This window comes from Vipera ursinii, assembly GCF_947247035.1.
Source record: "Vipera ursinii genome assembly, chromosome: 6".
Lineage (NCBI taxonomy): Eukaryota > Metazoa > Chordata > Lepidosauria > Squamata > Viperidae > Vipera > Vipera ursinii.
Genome location: NC_139515.1, coordinates 76,849,661 through 76,870,880, shown reverse-complemented (window position 1 = coordinate 76,870,880; position 21,220 = coordinate 76,849,661). Strand labels below are relative to the sequence as shown.

Below are 21,220 nucleotides of genomic sequence, written 5' to 3'. Positions count from 1 at the left end.
GAATATCTCTTGTTGGCTTAATTATTTATACAGCCATTGTCCATCGTTATTATCAATCTATGGATAGCCTCCTTCAACCTGTTACCATCAACAGGACATCAGATTATGAAATACTCCTGTAATTCTTTACCAACATACTTTAATTTGGGTATCAGCCACTCGGTCAAAACAAATATGCTTCCTACTTACCGTAGTTTATGGTGAAAATTGTTCGCAACATTCTGAAAGCAAAATGGAGTGGAAAATAGCAGACAGAATGTAACCACGCCAGATGGATATGCTTCATTTCCAGCTTAGCTCATGTGCTAAGTGCAGAGCCAAGAAACATGGAATTAATCTTCAAGAAAAGAATATTTTGAAAATCATTCTGCCACATGGCTCTCTTTTTGGTGTGTAATTTAAAATACCAAGTTTGTACAGTAGAATCCTTGCTATGTTATACAGCTTAACTTCTTACTTCTGAGGAATTTTTGCACAGGACTCAGGGATGATCCACACAACTCTCAGACTGGAAGATTTTTCACTTTTCTTTGTAGCAGATTGTTTAATTTCTTAGCCTAGATTCAGGTGAGTCCCTGAGAAAAAGCAATTGTCTGAAATACAGTTACGCCATTGGAATGATTCTGGCTGCCAAAGTGAAATTGCTTTGAGATCTTAATCTTCACAATTGTCTTATGTGCTGCTAAAAGTATGTTGCTATCTTGATCAATGAAAAGCACATCAAGGGTGAACCACTGGAACAAGATGAATTATCATAAGAGATTTCAGCATTTGAAGAACTTTTGGTGGGCAGCTAATGGAGAAGACACTAAAAGAATATACAAAACAAATATCCCACAGGCTATCCAAAATCAGTAGTTAAAGGAAATGTATCTTTCCAACAATGATTGCAAGATCTTATCACTTTGTTTCTTATATTATTTTTTCTGATTGCATCAGGTGGTAATTGTTCCTGAACAAAACTGTCTTCTTTCTCTTCTATATGCACCATAAACACCTTTTTTCCCCAAAGAGGCAATGTTTAATGGACATTTCCATTTTTATTACTACTAACACAGAATCTTGTAATTACAAAGAAAAATTTTAGTTAGGGCATTTTCTTGATGAGCTCATTCTGGTCAATATCATGTTTTCTTCTTGAAGATAAAAGGTATATGGTTTTGAAAGTGAAAGGTACAAGGTTTTCCAAAGCACCGTTTAGGATGCTTATACATTACAGTGTGAACTTTTGATGATGCTCATTGAATAAGTCAACTATCTCTTTGCTCAGCAGCTTGTCCATGTAGGAGCATGGTATCTTTTCAAAAGAAAGACGAGCAAATTTCAGTGGATTAACTCTTTGATGTTTAAGTTAACTCTTTCAACTGATGGGCCAGAAACGATTTATCCCACATAAGCTTTGATCAGATCTAAGAGTGTCTGAGACATTAGTCCTTTCTCTTTTGATTGTATTCCACACACACACACACACAAAAAGATGTGACCAAAAGAATCTTATTTCTCTTATTCACTTGATGCTTTTCTTTGAAGAAATTTAATTAAGTAGATTCAACATCTTTCTACCAATTCTAATCATCCTCACATTTTTTTATTAGCATTGAGTATACACAGTCAGAGTTATAGTCTATTTTATTTTTATAAAAACGAGCATTATTAAAAAGATTAAATCTACTCTTCTACTGTATTGGGAAAATTCTCACAATATTTTGAAGGAATAAACATGACTGCTCTATGGTTGAAGGCAATGTCATCTTATATTTAACAGCTTTACTCTTCATTTGCATACTAATAGCACAAGTGTGTGTGAGAGAGAGGGTGGAGGGGGAAATAAGGTTTTGAAACTGGAAATTGTAGATTGGAATTCCGATGGCAGGTCATTGTGTCAAGATAGTCAAATGTGTTTATTACTTGATATGGAAAAGAATTATATTGGTAACAGCATCAGATCTTTTAAACTGAAATGGTAAGAGATGCTCCTTATAGAAGAACATCAACAGTGAATTCTGTCATGCCCAATCTCCTTTTACCTTCAACGCGTTGATCCACAGAGTATCCTTCATCGTTGTATTTTTCTGAACCAAGAACTGAGTGCCACCCCCAAGTGGAAAATAGTTTATCCTACCTTTTTAGAAGTTTGATGGAATGGTCCATACTTTAGGTGGATTTTTTCGGACATGGTAGATTGGAACCCAGGAGCAAAAGTAGGAAAATACAAAACTGAAATAATAAATTGCAACTGTGAATTTGGTTGCACAAATTGTAGTGGTATTTATGAAGAATAAGGTTATTAATCATTACTGATGATGAAGACTTCATATTGTGCTTAAAGTATCAGAGGTTGAATGTCATTGCACTCTGTCAGCTGCTGGGGAGTAATAATGTGTATGGACTGACACACTGACATATGTTTGTATTTTTTCAAAAGATGAAAAAGATAGGCACCTAGTGGCGTGGTCTGCAAAGTGTCTCTTACATTCCTATGGAACACTCTGACTCCATCTCTAAATACATAGTCATTGTAGTATCAGGAAATTTGGAAGATTGGCAATGCCATGCTGGCTCAGGAATTCTGGGAGTTGAAGTCCACGAGTCATAAAAGAGCTGAGGTTGCCTACCCCTGGCTTAGGGGAACTAGAAAGAGATCCAGGTGGAGTCTTATGTTACTCATCATCATATGAGTCAGCATTAGGCAAACAGTAAAGTTGATATACCCAGTATGTTGTACGACTTGTATATTCTGGTATGTTTTGCAACTGATACTATTGGATTGGGAAAATAATATAAAAATAGGAAACAGCAGTATATTTGCATACAGCAACAATAGATTGAGATTTTTCATGCAAATTGCTCAACACTGCATAATAAAGGGTAGGCAGTTTGTTTTGCTTCACTCTATTTTGATGATTTTGAAACTGCACACAGGATTCCATATCTGGGCATTTTTGAACATTTCAGACAAATGAACCAACCTGTCATGAACATTTGTGAAAGTTTTCAAGTGATGTGAAAACCCTAACCCTTTAAGAGTTTGCCCTGCAGAGGTTCTAGCTCCTAAGCTAAGAAAGAAAAACAAGGTCCATTTCCTTCAAATCACTTGTTCACGTTTTTGATTCCTTCCCCATATATTCACCTGCAATTCCCATTATCCCCAGCAACATCGCATTGGCTAAAGGCTGCAATCCAAATTTCGGGGGACCCCAAAAGTTTAAAGAGCACTGCTCCAGATGATGCATTTTTCAGCCACAGCTCAGGCAAAATGCAGGGGAAGGTGCTCAAATGTATTCCTTGGCTACGCAACCTGAGATGAGCCTTCTGCATTTAAGTGAAAGTGTTTTGCTCCTGGGCTGGTTTTCTCTGCAGGAAAAAAAAAAGATGTTGAGTTTTCTATGCAGGGTGTTAAAAAAAAATAAAGCCGGTGATATTGTTTCTTGTTCTATCGTTTTCCCCTCTCGTCGTTTTAAAACAAAGATGAGGAAAAAGGAGCGATGTCGGACCTGTCCCAAAAAAGTGATCACGCTCTCTTCTTCCTCCATTTCTACTTCCTCTCCATCGTGCCCCAGTCAGCAGGTGATTTCATTCTGCATGCTCTGTCCTCTTTCCTTTTTTCTCTTCCTCTTTGCTTCCTCAAATGACAGGATGACATGCCCTTCTTGGGTTGAGTTTCTCCTTAAAAGCCTGCAGATCTCTTGATCTGATTCTCCATTTTCTCCCAAGAGAAAACTTAATGGTACACATTGGATTTCAGTTTAGTATCTTCAGATTAAATGGAATCTACTTGTAGTCCATTGTGTGTTATATACATAAGTTGCTGAAACCAATAAAATCCTGAGCTTAAATAAAGGCTGATGTTGAGATTGCCTATTATTATTATTATTATTATTATTATTATTATTATTATTATTATTATTATTATTATTATTATTATTATTATCAATAATAATAATAATAATAATAATAATAATAATAATAATAATAATAATAATAATAGTGGCAATAAATGCTAGCAGCTTAAATTCAAAGTAGATTGATTCTAGTTTTAGTTTAAGGTCTTTGTAATTGCCTGTTGTTTGGCTTTTTGTTTTGTTTACTGCGATTAAAGTACGTACTCTGTTTTTTGCCGTCAAACATTAGAGGCATTGTTTCTGTTGAAGTGTTCTTCCTGATAGAAAATTTGTAGGCATTTTCCTCTTTTTTAAATGTTATTCCTATTTTATGCATATGTATTATTAATATGAGGAAAGAAAATGAGGTATTTGTGCATATTAATGCAGTATATAAATTTATTTATGAAACAAATTTATGTAGCCTCACACACAGTGGCTTGAATAATACATTGTTCTTTTGATAATATCAAAATCTACTTGTTCTTATTTGACTCTTGGTACAGTTGGATATCTGTGATGTTCAAGATGTTTTTTTCTTTCCCTGTCATCATCACCACTGGTGAAAAGCAATTTTTTTCAAACCTTGCTCATTTTATTTTCTAAAGAGAGAAAGCAAGATGCAAAAACATGTAGATCAAGTTTTTGTGTTGTAAAGTGACCTCTGTATTACTCAGTTCTTGAGAAGCCTTTTGTTAATGAAGGTTCTTTTAAAAAAAATCCTGCTCTTCAGTGGAGCACAGACACATTATCTTCTTCTTTACTTGTGAGATTGGAAAACTCAATTATGTTTGACATTTAAGAAAAGAGTTCCCACTTCTGCTGATCTAGCCCACTGCCATTTTTCCCTTACTTCCTTTAGTGCTTTATTTTATCTTCTCCCACTCATAAAGCACTAATAAACAATTGAATCCTTTAAAATGTCTACATCTTGCACATTATCTATCTTTGGGGGGACCTACGCTTTTTCTGGTTATTCTTTCCGGGCATTGTTCCTTGGTGTTTTGCCAAATGTCAGGGCAGTGATTGAGTGCCCAGGCAATTGGTTCTTTTGGATCTAGAAACAATAAGCAGCCCATAAAAATAAAGGTAGATTAAGCTGTATTATTAGCTCAAGCAAACAGATTGAAAAGCTACCCGCAAGGAGCTCCTTAATAATACCCCAAGGGTGGCCAGTTTCCATAGTTCCCAGTGGTATGTTCCATGCAGAAGCTCCCAACAAACAACAGTCTCAAGGTTTTTATCAAAAGTTGGCATCATGACTTCATGGCACTGTTTGGTCGTAAGACCTGACCTTGACTGGGTGGCACATGACACTGAGATGGGAAGAAAAGCTTGGCAGCTATGTGTAAATTCCTCCCTTCTCCTTTATTTTAGTAAACAAGTAAGAAAAACCAAACAGGTTAGCTCAGACTTCTAGATTTTTCTTAATGTGAAGGAGCAATCAAAACATGTCACTAAACTTGGAATAACAATGGTCATCTGCATTGGCACTACACTTGGAAAATAATGTGTTTCTGTAAGTATAGTTATGCAACAGCATGACAAATTAAGAGACTAAATCAGCCGTAGCTTGAGAAGCAGACTAATTTTTGTATTCTCATTTGTAAAAAAAAAATTGATCTTCTAACCATTGTCCTCATGGTTAGAAAAACAGACACAAATCAAAATGTGTGCTTGATTCAATCGAGGGGGGTGGGGAACTGCTATAGCTAATTTGTCATTCCATTTTGTAAAGCTATGCTGTTAAGACCACATCTAGCATTCAAGAAATAGGCTGAGAATTCAAAAACAGATTTCAGGGGGGAAAAACCCTAAATTTATTTTGTTGAAATATAATATCTTTCACACTGAACAGTATATCCTTCCATTTATATTCTCACTGGCTCTTTTGAGGGTCTTTGAATTGTATCCAAAGGCATCCTCGGAAGAGTTAAGGAAGCCAGGCTGATAAAGCAATTTTGCAGTACCTTTGCAAACTATGCCTGTTTGTTATATATTTTATAAGACTGCAATAGTCCTTGTTTAGTGACCACAATTGGAATCAGCAATTGGGTCATTAAGGAAAGCAGTCGCTAGGGGAAACTGTGACTGCTTATGATCTTCCTTCAGCTTCCCTTTGCTTTACAGACCAGCGAAGGCCATACATGTGAGGCTTAAAGTTATTTTTTCATCACTGTTCTAACTGTGAATGATAACAGTTGCTAAATGGGACTATTTTTATGTATGCACATCTCCCATTGTTAGAGCTTGAGGTGAGATGCCAAAATGCTGCTTTCATCCTGACAAAAGGGCAAGATCCTATATAGAAGCAGCTGTCCATTCCCAAGCCTTTGGGGAAATACATGCTTCAAAAGTCTGAGAGTGTTACTTCGGCCACAGATTGTGTACCCCTGTTGTAAATCGTAGCTCTTTAAAAATATGTGTAAAAAGGTTATGATTTGAACATGGCAGCTCTGGATTTGTTAGATCAAAAGATATTATCTTTCTATATTGGCACTTCAAAAAACAATGCCATTTAAGCAATATATAAATATAGACTTGATAGAAAGATTATAGCTATAGTAATTTCTTTGTGAAGAGGTGGTAGTTTCTGGTGTCCCTTGGAATTTCAGTTTGATAAAACAATTATGTCCTATGAAATCATTGTCAACTCTTAGAAACCAGATAGATTTTCTCCATGATGGCTAAATGATAGATGGGTGAATTATAATATAGGCATCAAGATTTTTTAAGGCAGGATAGCTTATGGTCACTATAGAGGGAAATAAGAGCATAGCTGGTCCAAAAGCCTATTTATTTGTCTTGTTAAAGAGAGTTGGATCTTTTCAAAACAATAAACGCATTTTTAAAAACTGCAGCATAATAAATTTATCTGGTTTTAACTAGCTGAATTATTTATGTCTAACTCCCCGAGGTATTTCTAAAACAAGGAAGATTTTAAGGCACTAACTTGGTCATTTCTCGGAAACTGTCTCTTTTTCTTGCACACCCCTTTTATTACTGTGTGAATATGCAGTGTTATACCACCAGTTACTAACACGGTTTGCCTAGAATGTTATTTTTAATCGTGCCTCATAAAATTGGATAAGTATATTCTCCCATGACCTATGCCGAAATCAAAATATTTCCTGGACTTGTGATATTTTTCTCTTCTGGGGTGATCCTAATTAAACTGTGCTGTTTTTTGTGTGTCTGGGGGGGGGTTGTTAAGGTAACTCTTTTGCCTGCAGACCACCAGAGATCCTCAGACAGATCCACCTGGAGAACAGAGCCCCAGGCATCAATGGGTAAACTGGCATGACCAAAGCAAGCATGAGTTGTAGAAGACACTTCGTCAGCTGGCAGGGGAGGATGGTTGTATGTTTACCTGTGTGCTGATGATGCTAATAACCTCAGCGCAGCGCTGCTGAAGATCTTTCCAAAATTAATATTTCTCTGGGTGTATGGTGTTTACCAAAGTGCTTGCTTGAAAAGGCTCTTACCCACCTTTAAGAATATGCAGTATGCTTTTTTAGTTTGGCGCATAGCTCACTGCAGATTTGGAACCAGTTTTGGGGTAGGAAATGCTGTGGTGAAGCAGAAGGAGGTTTTTCCAGCATGAAAGGTGCCTTTGGTATGATTCCCCTTCAGTGCTATGAGTCTTACTACATAGCTGCTGAAATATAGATAAGGGATAACCTTTATGGTCATTTTTTACTGTGAGCACACTGGCACACATTTTTAAAAAATGGGGAGCAAAGTTGGAGTAAGAAAAAAAATAGAGCACATTCTTTCTCTTTCGCCTAACCCTTATATTGCAACCATCTTTCTGTCCTTGATCTCTAACTCTCACAGTGCTATATGGATTCAATCCCCCAAAGATCCTTCAGAGCACACAGGAGCCCAATTCCTCTCTCTCCAGTATTTCAAAGGAGCCCTACCTTTCCCCAGCCTTAATTTCTCATGCTGCATCGCTTAGAATGATTGTGGCGTTTGGATAGACGTGAAAGCATGTTTTATTTCACGCTGCTGTGAGATGCACAGTTCAGAATTCAGCGTATACTTTCAACCCACTGGAAATCAGTAGGTCTTCAACAGCAGTCGTGCTCAGATTGGGCCGCTCTAAATGGCTTTTATAACAAGTTTTGGTCCCACCTAAGGAGGGAAATAACTTCTATTCCAGAAGAGTTTTAGAGCTCGCTCAAACGTCATATTGTTCAGCTGTCTGGCATGGACACTTGTCAGTTCGGCTTCTCTGCTTCCATCTCTCTCTCTCTCTCTCTCTCTCTCTCTCTCTCTCTCTCTCTCTCTCTCTCTCTCTCTCTCTCCCTCTCCCTCTCCCTCTCCCTCTCCCTCTCCCTCTCCCTCTCCCTCTCTCTCTCTCTCTCTCTCTCTCTCTCTCTCTCTCTCTCTCTCTCTCTCTCTCTCTCTCTCTCTCTTTCCTGTGCATATTATTTCCTCTGGTCATTTTCTTCCTTCGTTGTTCTGCAGAGGACTCATCAGTTCTTTTCAGATGACCATATGGCAGAGCAAACCCTCACCATTGAAGAGAGGGCAAGCCAGCTGGCTGCTCTTCTGGAGCAGAGGCCAACAACCAGGCACCAGGTGATGGATTTCCTGCTTGTCTGGTGGTTTGATCACTTGCTGTTCTCTTAGAAAGGGAATGAAAAGTTTGCCGCAGCTCTAGTGTGGCAGGCATCAGATGCCACGCATTGATGGCTGATCACTACATACTCACATTATAGCAGAATTCAATCTATTATTCTGAGCTTGCAAAAAAAAAATATGATCCCCCTTTTTCTAACAAATATTCCCACTTAAAGAATCAGTATTTCAATAAATGCTTCTGGCACTAATGAATGGAATGTGGATTCTGTGGGAAGGAAGTGACTAAATTAAAAAGGATTTTTGACCAAGAGCATGTTTTTATATCTCCAAAGAATTGGGATTGCATTTTTCAGAGACTGAAGCAAATTCAAGCAGTATTAGTAGAACATTGCTTGGCCAGTCTGGAGCAGAATAATGTCTGCAAGTATTTATTAGGTTTGGGGGACCATGTTTTGTAAAATTAGCTTAACGTAGCTAAACCTAAGACATCAGAAAGTAACTTAACCCATAACTGGATTTAAATCCAATTTAAAAACAGATCTTAGGGGAAAAAAGAACACACCACATTCCTGCATTGCTCTGCTTCATTGCTCTGATTCTCAGTACTAGGAATTCAGTCATATATTATCCTTTGAAAATTAGAATGTATTGTGAAACAATCCTCAACACACCCTCTGAATGTGTTGAGACTGCAGATCCTAAAATTCAAATGTCTGGGAACTCTGGCATTTGCTGTCTAAACACAATGCAGAGGTTGTCAGATTCAGGAAAACTAGAATATACTTTCTAGTCTTGTGTAAGCTGCTGCTGTGTCAAATTCTGTCCATTCAGCTATCAATTTTGGCTCATAGAGTCAATCCCCAAATTACTCCTGATGATATTTTTTTTAAAAAAACAACTTCTCTTTTGACACATTCCAGTCAGCAGTTTTGCCATACAGCTATAAACTCTTGCCATAGTTTTTAAAATAATCTCTTCCAAAACCCCAATCTTTTGTTTATGTTTGTGTTTCATATCCGGAATATTTCTGTTTACTATTACCAAAGGATATCCTACTATATAAACTTATTAGGAAGATTCCCCTGATTTTCTTCAGAGCAGACTGATGACTACTGTGTAGTTTTAACGATTTCCAAGGCCCCCCAGGCCTCATCAATTTGGATAGATCCTCATTTTCTGAATTTGAACAAAACATGTCAGGAAAGCCCTCAGGGTGACCCTAGCACTTAGGCTCTCTTGTTTCCCGCTGAAAACGTCTGATACATTGAAACTGGGATGGATTTCATTTTCCCATGACTTTAAACATGTCATTGCCTGACTTTCTCGCCTTTATTTTGTAGCCAGAGACAGAGCGAGCTCGTCGATCAGTTGTCGAGCAGTGGGAGCTCTCCCGTAACCTCCGCTCTTCCGGCCGCCCCTCTTCTCCCTCATCTGATTCCCTCAGACAGGTAGCATGGTGTGGGGCTTCTCGCTACACCTGGCTGCATACACGAGCCTGCTCCATCTCCTGCTGTTGAACAGACCTCAGGCATCTCCAAGGTCTTTGTCAGGGGTTTTCAAACCTGGCCCTTTTATCACTTGTGGACTTTAACCCGCAGAATTTCTCAGCCAGGCATGCTAGCTAAGGAATTCTGGGAGTTGAAGTCCACAAGTCATAAAAGGGCCGAGTTTGAAGACCCCTGGTCTTTGCTTTGGGGAAGCTGAGTGCTTGTGAATGAGAAAGCTTAGCCTGCTTTATACCCAGGGTATCCCAAGGCGTCTAGAAGTTGGGACTAATGTGCATCTTGACTGTCTTCACATCGCTGGCTATAGTTTAGAGTATGCTTGAAAGTCATTCACAAAACACAAGGACACACACCGTGGAGGTCCTCAAGAGTCTCTTCCTTCTAATACTGTTATTTGACATGTATCGGTCTGCTTGAGGCACCCCTGGAGCTCAATTACCAAACTATGGTTTGGTCAACGAGTACTGTATATTTCTTTCTCACCTTGCTCCACTGTTATCTCAGGATCATGTCCTCCTTTTGTTCTCACTTTTGCAGCAGTTGTCATTATGATGACTGACGTTGCATGGCAACTTACAACACAGCGTATTGCATTTTGGAAATTAAAAAATGGAGACCAGTAAACCGTGATGAAATGAAATGCTTATTGCTCGCCTTGTTGAAACTAAAGCTCGTGAATATTCCTGAACTAAGAAACATTTTATTTATGATCAGAAAATGTTGCTTCTTTCTACAGATAAACATACATTTATGATTGAAACTGAGTATTCCACATCTAAGCTTGTTTTCTTGTGCGTTGGTTCACTTTTATCTGGATAGCAGAAGGAGATATGGTTTTGAGTGGGTATATCCAACATGATAGCTAAATTTATAAGTATCCAGAAACACTTTCTGCTTAGAAGACTGAGAATATAAATTTCCTGTTGCAAGCAAAAAAGGAAATTCTTCCAACCAGATTTGGGGTAGGAAATCAAGACTTAAGAGGCCTCTGTAGTCATTTCCTCTGACTGAGGCAGAACCTATTTAAACTAATTGCTAAAAAACTTTGGGTAACCCCACAGGTCACACACTTTCTCCAGCTCTTCCAAATGAAAAGGAAGAAGCATTTACAAGTCACAATCTACTCTCTGTGATATAAGACTTGCTGACAAGCAGAGAGACACTGGTTTCTGGCAGTTATCCAATATAATTGGCCAATTATACTGTCAGTACATGAATAAGACAGAAGGTCATGATTTATGGAAATAAACAGGAATTTTCAAAGGCCCTTAATTTCCAGACTTCAAGATAATATGCAATTTTAGAAGACTTGCTTGCTTCATTCATACAGAAACAGGAAGTAGCAACATTATCTTCAAAACAATTATTACTTCATGGATGTTGATTGCAAGGTGGGATGATTATCTGTAGATTAGCCAGACTTGTATATGCTCCTGAAATACTGGGCAGGGTGAAAAGCAAAGCAAATTGTGAAGAACTTCAAATTAGATGAATAGGCAATATAATAAATAAACTCCAAAATTTATAGGAGATTTACGGTATGTTAAGGCAAGAATCCCAACTTTATGTATAGCATACATAAATGAAGTCCAAACTCTGTGATTTCTCCAGCAAAAAAAAAAGGTTGGGTGTTGTATTCTTAAGTAAAACTTTGCAGTCACAATAAAAGGCAACTTAAGAATTACAGATTATTAAGTAATCAGCCAGGATTTGTAATAATTTTATGTAAATCTGTGGACTCTCCTTCTCTGAACAATGTGTACAGTTTTGATATCCCAACTCAAAGTGGGCATTGTAGAGCTTTCCATGCAAAGTTGAGACTAGCTTGTGGGTTTTAGTTAAAGAACATCATACTGTAAGCTATTTTCTGTGAACACAGGATAGGCTTACATAAGTTTGCCCATTATGGGGATTTTTCTTTGTCCTAGTGCTAGGATTATTTCACAGATGATTGGCAGTAGAGTTGGGGATAGATTAAACAATTTCTTCACAGTCATCACTGCCAACTCTGAATTTCGTGAGCTTCAGTGGTTCTTAAAAAAGAGACCAAATGAATCCAAAGAAACTGAAAAATATTTGTAGAAACCTCGGTCCCCCTAGTTTATTTATCACGGTGAGATGGGCAGCGAACAAATTTAATAAAATAAATAAAATAATTATTAGATTTATATCCCTTTCTTACTTGTACAACTCTAGGCAGTGTACCTAATGTTTCTGTCTCCCATTTCCCCAACAATAACCCTGCGTGATGGATTGGGCTGAGAGAGGGACAGCCCTAAAACTGCTCAGTTGTCTTTCATGTCCACGGAAGGACTAGAATTCACGATCCCCCCCCAGTTTCTACTCCAGCACTTTAACTACTGCAATAGACTAGCTCTTACTGACCAATGGGCATCAATTTAGGGGTTGGAGCGGGGCAAAACAGTTGGCAGGCCTTTTAATCTTCTAGCTACATGTGTCTAGGTCAGGGGTCAGCAACCTGAAACAGTGAAAGAGCCACTCAGAACCGGTTCCCTCACGAAAGGAAAAACTGGGAGCTGCAAAAAATTTGTGCGCATGCATGTACATGCGTGCATGCGCAGAACAGGGTTTGACTGAAGAGTGAAGCCAAGGTGAGATATGCACCTACCCTGCATATTTGAATTGATTGGTTGAACTTTTTTAGTCCCACTTTTTTTTTTTTGGACTGCACATGGCAGAGGACTGGGAGCCGCAGGAGACGGCTGAAAGAGCCACATGTGGCTCCGGAGCCACGGGCTGCAGACCTGTGGTCTAGGTTGATGTTGCTCTCATCTTCAGAAATGGCATTATAGTCACACCAGCTTTTACAGACCTCTCCAGTTTTGGTAGTTGGGCAAGATGGAAGTGTACTTCTGCATATCCGCCCAACGTTAGGGTTGGAGAAGGATAAGCTATCATAACTTTTCTATTGCCTTCAGGTGCCTGGCACTCAAGAAGGCAAAAGGGAAAACTTGCAGGTCCTAGCCTGTGTTCTTCTATGCAAAGGAAATTAATGTATAATAGTTGGAACGTTCTTTGTTTTTGAAACAACTGAACTGCTGGATGGCTCTACTTTGTTTCTGAGTGTTTTTTCAAACTTGTTTTTCTTGAAGAGACGTCATCCAACATCAGTCTGTTTTTCCTTTCCCATGGAGGTGTTGGCAGAATATATTTTGTGTGACTTGTCAGACAAAAGCTTTCCTCTTCCAATATAGTTCTGAATGGTAATTCTGCCTGTTTTTTTCTGTAGTGCAGTTTGATTTATAGTTTGCTTTTAGAACCCTCTTCTTCTTGGGCTATAAGCTCATATCAGCAATTTTCATAATAAGCATCTCTTTCTTGCTCTCATTTTCTTTTTCTTCCAAAGTAACCTTTATTCAGAATATACAGTTCCCAAGCTTATGTTTTGGGATGTCATGAGTCCATATAATATCCAAATACTTGGATATTGCTGCGAATAACATTCTTTCTGTGTACTGTATATGCCTGAAATAGCAACATGACTTTTTTTTAAAACACATGTATCTTTCAGATGGGAAGATTAGTTTAGATTTAGCAAAGATGTGGTAATGGAAGGAAGTTTTTAACTGTCCAATATTCCATGGGTGGTTTTTTTAAATTTGGATTGTCTCACTTTGAGCACGTACAGTACAGGTCTCTTGCTGAATTGGGAGTTTACTCTTATTCTCTTGCCTTGTGCGTCAGCAGGGCTAAATTACTGCTAGAATCTCTAGACCTGTCTTAAGAACCATGCCTGGTTTGCAGTGTAGAGATAAATACAGCGTATTGGAGAAATAGGGTGCTGGAGAAACTTTGGCCTTTGAACTTCTTCCCATTTGCTGAGGTGTTTTCTGACAAATGAGTTAGTGTCTCCTGAGAATCCATGTGGAATTGGTTATGGACTGTGAGTGGTTACATTTTGTGTTGCTTATACCACTGGTTGCTGCTGTCTGTCACCTGTTTTGCTGGTATCACACCCACTTGCGTGGTCCACTGCCTTGGCATGGTTTTGTTTCGTTTCCGCACCCTTTTTTATCATTTTTTTTCCCTTTCGTTGGTTTCAACACAATTTATATTGTTTCTCTTTCCGTCCATTGCCTTCCCTCTCCCCAATTATTTTCACCTGGTAGAAGTATATAAAGATGTATACAGGAGGCGTGAGCTCATTGGCTGAGCAGATAGCCAATCAGCTTCAAAGGAAAGACCAGCCTAAAACCCTTCTAGACAAAAAGGAACTGGTAAGAGAATGACTTGCAGAAAGCAAATGTGTGTTTGTGAGTGTTATATTTTAAATTAGCTTCTCTTTCTTCATCTCATAATAAAATATTATTTCCCCCCCCCCTTGGTGCTTTATCTGAGGTAGTCAGACATCTGTAGAGATTCTCAATCATCCAAGTCATGGTTGTCCCAAACCTGCTTTTCAAAAAAGCAACTGGACTTCCTTGTTTCCCCTCCCCCCTCCCCATTCTTTTAAAGATAGCAAAGTCCACATTCTGGACAGAGAGGACCATTAGTTTGAAAGAAGGATCAAAGAGGCCATCTGTGTTAAAATTGAATTACCCTCTCTCAATGGATCAGCCTTCAGAGTGCTAATGACCAGATGATTGCAAAAATATAAATCCTTTCATTCCCCACCATTCAGTCAGAACTGAAGAGGCTTCTTGGATGAGAAGCGAAACGTCTTCAAGGGGAAAAAAAACACCAAGAAAGACTTAAGTTCAAAGCAAAACCAAGAAAGCCGTTTTGAAAAGCATCTTCGGGACAGGTAGTCAGACATACCTGTTTCTGTTCCTCATTCTTATAAAGACTCCTATGAATAAAAGATGAGTTCTTTAGGATTATATATGCGGACGCCACTTGATATCGTATAGACAGGTTGAAACTCTTGCCTTGATAAAATGAGGAGGTTTGTTACCCTTGTAATTTCTATACCACAAGTATCTATTTCATAATAACCTTACAAAAGAAATAATGATTTCCTCATTTAGAGATGGGAGATGAAGGTCAACGAGACGGTATGAATTATTTATGTAGCCTCTAATCCATTCACATGCCATGGGCTTGTATACTTCAGGTAGTTAAGTGCTACATCTTCTGGGTTACCTGTAGCACTTGACAACCTTTTCTCACTGTCTCAGGAATCTTTGATTTATTTGTAAGTTGCCCTGTTTCGGGCATTCTCTGGAGCATCCTCTGTAGAAAATTTCAAGACAACCCAAGAGAAAATGAAGGGCATCAGTGGATTGAAAACAAGCTTATAATGCTTTCCTGGCTTCTGTCGCTTTAGGGTTCATTAAAAAAAGAATTCCCCCCCAATGTTGGAGGCAGTGATGTCTGTTACTTCTGCCACAAGCGGGTCTACGTGATGGAGAGGCTCAGCGCTGAAGGCAAATTCTTCCACCGCAGCTGCTTTAAATGTGAATACTGCGCCACCACACTGCGCTTGTCATCCTATGCCTATGATTTGGTGGACGGTAAGTGAAATTGTTTTTGAAGTTGAATTTGCCTTTGTCTTCTGGGGCTGCAACGTCTACAGAAATACACCTCAGGATATGTCCTTAGAGGACAGTAAGGAGGCCATTGCATGTTGCTTAGGTCATTTTAGGATAATCTAAAAAGACTTGAGGTGCAAAAACAGAACTGTTGGTAAATGGCAATATCTGAAACTTGGCTGAATTAGAATTATTTTAATTAATTTGATTGATTGATTGATTGATTGATATCCTGCTTCTTCAGGAGCTCAAGGTAATTTCCTTTCAATTCTCTCCCCCCACCCCTTAAAAACAGCCTTATAAAGCGGTTAAAAAAGTGTCAGACTCAAAAGTTTTCCAATGAGTCTCAAGGACTAATAGAAAAATTAGCATGGAGGTCCTTGATATTAGTCCACAACCTTAACTGCAGGGGTCACAAGCAGCCTAGAGGAACTCCCTGACTGACAGTCAGTCCATGACTTTTAACTACAGAAGTCACAACCTTAATTTATGATCTTAACAACAGGGTTAACAAGGAACTTATATGAGATCATAATTTCAAAAAAAAATCTGATTAGATTTGCAAAAACAAGTCAGAATACCATTAAAAATCATTCTGGGGTTTATAAACCACTTTGCTTAAGTCAGTGAATTGGGTGGGGGTGTTTCAGTTAAAGTGGAAGTAAATTTTAGCAGCATTTTTGCTTTACCTGCAGAAGCTACAGGGAATGGATAGATTCTTTGACAACGGTGATATATAGATTAAAATTTAGCTATTAAAGTAGTAGATTTGTTTCTTTCCCAGCCCTAATCCCAATGAAATTATTAGTTTTATGCATGGAGGGAGGAATTCACAAGTTCAATTATTATTTTAGTGGGTTGAATTACTGCAAAATGTAGGAAGCATTATCTTAGCATATTAGGATACAATTTAGCTATTTTGAATGTACATCTTTTAATGTTCCTGTAGATTGTAAATTGAAATAAAAACCAGAAAATGCTTTTGTAGACAATAGATGCTGAACTACTGTGCTTCTCTGAAAGTAACACCCAGTCTTACTTTCTTTTGGGCTCTGAAATAAGCACTAGGACTTACTTTCGGGTAGGTCTTTGCCGCTACCAGCAGGCCGCGAGTGTGCAGGGGTAGGGCGGGGCCTGTGCATGGCGTGGAGACACAACACGGCAGCAAGAGCGTGGTGGTGGACCAAGTACCAGGGCGGGTGGGGTGCGTGCCTTTTCTGTGTCAGGCCAGCCCGGGGCAGCAGTGCTGGGTGGTGGCGGGAAGGGTGCCGAGATGGGGGAGGCCAGGCTTACGCTCCTCTGGCCAGAGAGGGGGGCCTTTGCCCCGGGGATCCGGGGAGGCCACCTTCCTGGCCTGGCCCGGCCCAACTGAACAGTGAGCAGGGAGGCGGCAGCCCAGGACCAAAGCAGCAGGTGGAGTGCTAGACCCTCAGGATGGGAGGGTGCTGAAGCAAGCAGTCGTCCTGCTGTCAGGGCCCATGCTGGCTGCCCCTTCCCCATGGAGCTGGAGAGCTTGCCACACCACCACCCAGATACCCTCGCTTCCCCCAGGAATTGCATGTCTTTGCTTACCTGACTTCACGATCCTCCGCTGCTGCATGCAGGGAAACAAAAGAAGTTTGGTGTGCGTGGGGGGGGGGAAGGTCAATCAATCAATCAATCAATTCCTGCGAGTCCCTTGGACTGCAAGGCAATCAAACCGGTCAGTCCTAGAGGAGATCAATCCTGACTGCTCTTTAGAAGGCCAGATCCTGAAGTCGAAACTCAAATATTTTGGCCACCTAATGAGAAGGAAGGACTCACTGGAGAAGAGCCTAATGCTGGGAAAGATTGAGGGCAATAGAAGAAAAGGACGACAGAGAATGAGGTGGCTGGATGGAGTCACTGAAGCAGTAGGCGTGAGCCTAAATGGACTCCAGAAGATGGTAGAGGACAGGAAGGCCTGGAGGAACGTTGTCCATGGGGTCGCGATGGGTCGGACACGACTTCACAACTAACAACAACAAGATTTACTAGCCTTTTGCAAAAACACCAAGTGAGACTACTCAGTTGCATTTGCAACGAACAACAGTTACTCCTGTCTCTTATAGAAAGGTGGCTTTTAGCTTTAGAGACACAACAGGTAATTTAAATCTCAGCTGCAGATTTTCAGTGAGGCTAATTCCTCCAATAGAGAAGGGATAGAATATATATGGTTCAACTCCTAATTGATGTTATTGTTGTGGAAAATGTTGCTTAACATTTAGCAAGGCTGGTTATATTTTATTTTTACAGTTGATAATACTATTTCAGTGCTGAGACTATAGATCTTTGCAGCCACATATTGATTAGATTTCTCTTTAGAAATCCCATACGTTGCTAACAAAGATATTCAGCGAGGAGAGGAATGGCCAGTTTCTCAACTTTTAAGATCTTTGTCTAAGGTTGTAACTTTTCATCAGTGTCCTCAGAGACTCTTCAGAAGGTTTCGTGGGTCATCAGAGGTTCTTGTACCTCTGACTTCAGTAGCAGATCTGTTAGCTGTTAGAATATTTAAGACAAATATTTAAAAATTTATAGTTGGAAAGCACCTGCCTTGGCATGACACATTCCAACCATTTTGCCCATTCTTAATCCTCCAAAGTTTCCCAGAGTTCTTTGTAAGCAGTAGCCTGTTTGGAGTTAATGCCCAGCCCTTCTGTTTTTGCATTCATTTTTCTAGCAGTTTTTCTGCCAGATTTTCATGTGATACAGCCTTTGTCCCTTAACAGTAGTGCTTTGTTTGGGATAACAGGCAAGTTTCCCTGGGATGCTCGGCTGGCTAACTGGGTGTTGGTTAATAGATGTCAGGGAAACGTAGAAAAATTGATTGTTTTTGAAGCTGGAATAAGTTAAATTCAGACTTGGGGGATATAATTTCATAACTGACATGACAAAGTAGAGACGACACAATCAAATTCCTGCACTGCAAGTGTTAAACAACTGTGGCGTTCGCCTATTATCTTATTGTCCTCCTTGATCTGTCTATAGGAAAATTCTACTGCAAACCTCACTACTGTTATAGGCTCTCAGGTTATGCCCAGAGGAAGAGACCAGCTGTGGGTCCATTGTCAGGGAAGGTAAGATGTAGTTTTATTTTATTTTAATAAGAGTTGCTTCTTGGTATTAAAAAATGACTTTGAGTTGCTTGCAAGGGGAGGGTCTCACTTATTTTTAAACCTTGCAGAACTGAAGAGACCAGACAAGAATGTGTTGGTAGATGTAAAATTATATTTCTCTGTAGTCAAAATTGAAAATATCATATAGAACCATAAAAATACTCTCCTTTGCATTATTTCCGTCTGTTCAAGTATTTCACAAAAGAGGACTTTTTTTTCAATCAGTTGATTCAAAATCTGCAGTGCTGGCTGTTAATGGGTATGTCCAAATGTTTTGGGCTATCTCTTTCATAAAGGTGAGGCAAAATGGGCCACGGAAAGGATTTATGGAAACTGCAAGCCAAAATATGTGGAAGACCCCAATCCAGAATTTGAGATCAATATGAGATGAATGAATAAATTAAAACAGTAACATGTTCTTTTTATCTCTGTAGTTGACTTTATATTCTTTCTTTGCATTTAAAACTTTAGATAACATAACATCAAATGGCCAAATCCACATCTTTATAAATCCATGTTTTAGTTTGTTTACATATATAGTACACACAATATTTATAACACACACACACTGTATATTGTGTGGTGTGTGTGTGTGTGTGTGTGTATATCCACCTCTGATTCAAGGGCCGCCCATCTTTTTAGCCTTCTGGAAGGTGACAAAGACTTGGCTGTTTTCCCCAAAATTGGGCTAGAATGGGGTTCATAATAGTGTGATTGGCCTGGCACCAGGTGAAAAGGGCTTGTTATGTTTTTTATCTTGTTTTTGTTAGCTGCTATGAGCTGCCTAGGATCACTATGTGAGATAGGCAGTCATGTGCATTCTTTAAATAAATAAGGAAATAAGTGATGGTGTTTACCTGTTATCCAGGGAGCATCAGTAATGAAGGGAAGCATGTATTGTATTTAGGGGGTCCAACTTCCAGCTCACGACTGGTTTCACCGCTGACATTTTGCCAGTAGACTTTGCTAACCCATTCACCGTCTGATTCACAAGCTGTTGAGGATTGGCTTTGCCAAGGGATAAGTGAGGGAGGGAGGAGACGGATCAAATGGACTTGTATGTGTTTGTAGGGTAGTGCAGCCTCTAAAAAATAGGTTGCTGTCAAGCTCTTGAGTCCCTCCCCCACCACTGGTATCTTTGGATCAAGCAGCAGCTTATGATCAGTTTAGTCCTCTGGATATGCTGAAAATCAGTTTATCAGTTCTGAAAAGCTGTCTTTGTTTTGAAGGAATTAAAAGCATTGTAACGAATCAGATTATGATTAAGTAAGATCTCAGCAGTTCACTGTTGCAAACATGCTTAGCTTTTTAAGCAAAACAGGGTCGCTTCTTGTTCATTTGCATTTGCCTCTTCCTTTACCTACATTTAAAGTTGTCTATTTCCTTACCTTTCTTTTCTCCAGGACAACAAAGGGACTGCACAGGACAGCATGGCAGCTGACGGTGCAGGGCGTGCCAATTCCATCTCAGCCTCATCAGAGAAGACTCCAGGTAGCTCTGCTTCCTTGTTTGGCAAGATGATGCGATACTCGCTCTGCATCTTTGACAGAGTTAGGGAGGCAAGCCAGCTGCTGCAGGGCACGGTTTCCTCCATTGGGTACCACGTAGCCCAAAATCCTTTGGACTCCTTTTTCATGTGCCAGCTGGTAGCTTTTGGAGTCCCCTTTCTCTATGTCCAGTCGGAGATCCTTGTGCAGATACTGGGAGAGTTTTTATCAGCACTAGGGTATTAATAACAGCATTGTAACCTTGATTTGTTTGGGGAGAAGCTTGGGGACCAATATGTATATGTGTGTGGGGGGGGGAGAAGAAGCAACGTATCATGCAGTTTTAGAGAGAAATCTCTCAAAAACGATCTTTAAGAATATTGTTTTGAATCTGGTTCAGGTAAACACAGACAACCAGTTCAGCATTTCCTTGTGGTGGGTCCAGTTTTTCAAAAGAATTGATCTGTGAAATGGTAACCGATGAATTATTTATGATGTTAGTGTTGCTTGAAATGGCTTGGAATATGGCTTCATTAATTAAATTTCTGTGTTTACCCAAACTCTGACTACTGTATCCCCTGACTCTCACTAATGTGGTATCTGAATAGCAAAACATCAAAACCTCACTGGTAATCCTCCATGATTTCTCTGACAGCTAAGGGGACCCTGTAGCCTTTAACTCTAGTGGATTCTGTGGTTGACAAGCTTTGATGTCCTCTGACTAAATATGGGGGGATTTTCCTCATGGGGTTTCAGGAATGGGCTGTCAAGTCAAAGTGCTATTGAGAGGATTCTACTTGACCTTGAAATTGATCAAGGAAGCATTTTGTACCAAAAACATTCAGGTGGCTAGGCTGTTCTTTTGGACCATTGGTAACCAAACTGGAAGGAAACCAACCTGAAGGAAAATCAGAATGGATTTAGTTCTAGGGGCCTATTTAGTTTTTCACCAATATTTGGAAATGAAGCCACGATGGTTTGGCCTTTGAATGAATATTTAAAAGACATTAAGACTTTTTTAAATGCATGAAAAATTGTAATTGCATGACTTGAGCCTGAGGCTTTCCGTTAATGTAATTGCTTAGTGGCTGTCACTGAGTGAATCCCTTAAAAAGAATTTAAATCTAG

General features: G+C 39.4%; 1 protein-coding gene across 1 annotated transcript in view; it reads left to right on the top strand.

Annotated features, from left to right (window-relative positions):
* The window catches only part of MICAL3 (microtubule associated monooxygenase, calponin and LIM domain containing 3), a 196,879-nt gene that overhangs the window by 102,413 nt on the left and 73,246 nt on the right, over positions 1–21,220 (top strand). The window contains exons 18-25 of the mRNA XM_083365265.1: positions 3,469–3,567; positions 7,115–7,171; positions 8,355–8,468; positions 9,812–9,919; positions 14,107–14,214; positions 15,264–15,450; positions 18,478–18,566; positions 20,009–20,096. Coding sequence (XP_083221391.1) covers positions 3,469–3,567; positions 7,115–7,171; positions 8,355–8,468; positions 9,812–9,919; positions 14,107–14,214; positions 15,264–15,450; positions 18,478–18,566; positions 20,009–20,096 — 850 coding nt within the window. The remainder of the gene's footprint in view (positions 1–3,468; positions 3,568–7,114; positions 7,172–8,354; positions 8,469–9,811; positions 9,920–14,106; positions 14,215–15,263; positions 15,451–18,477; positions 18,567–20,008; positions 20,097–21,220) is intronic.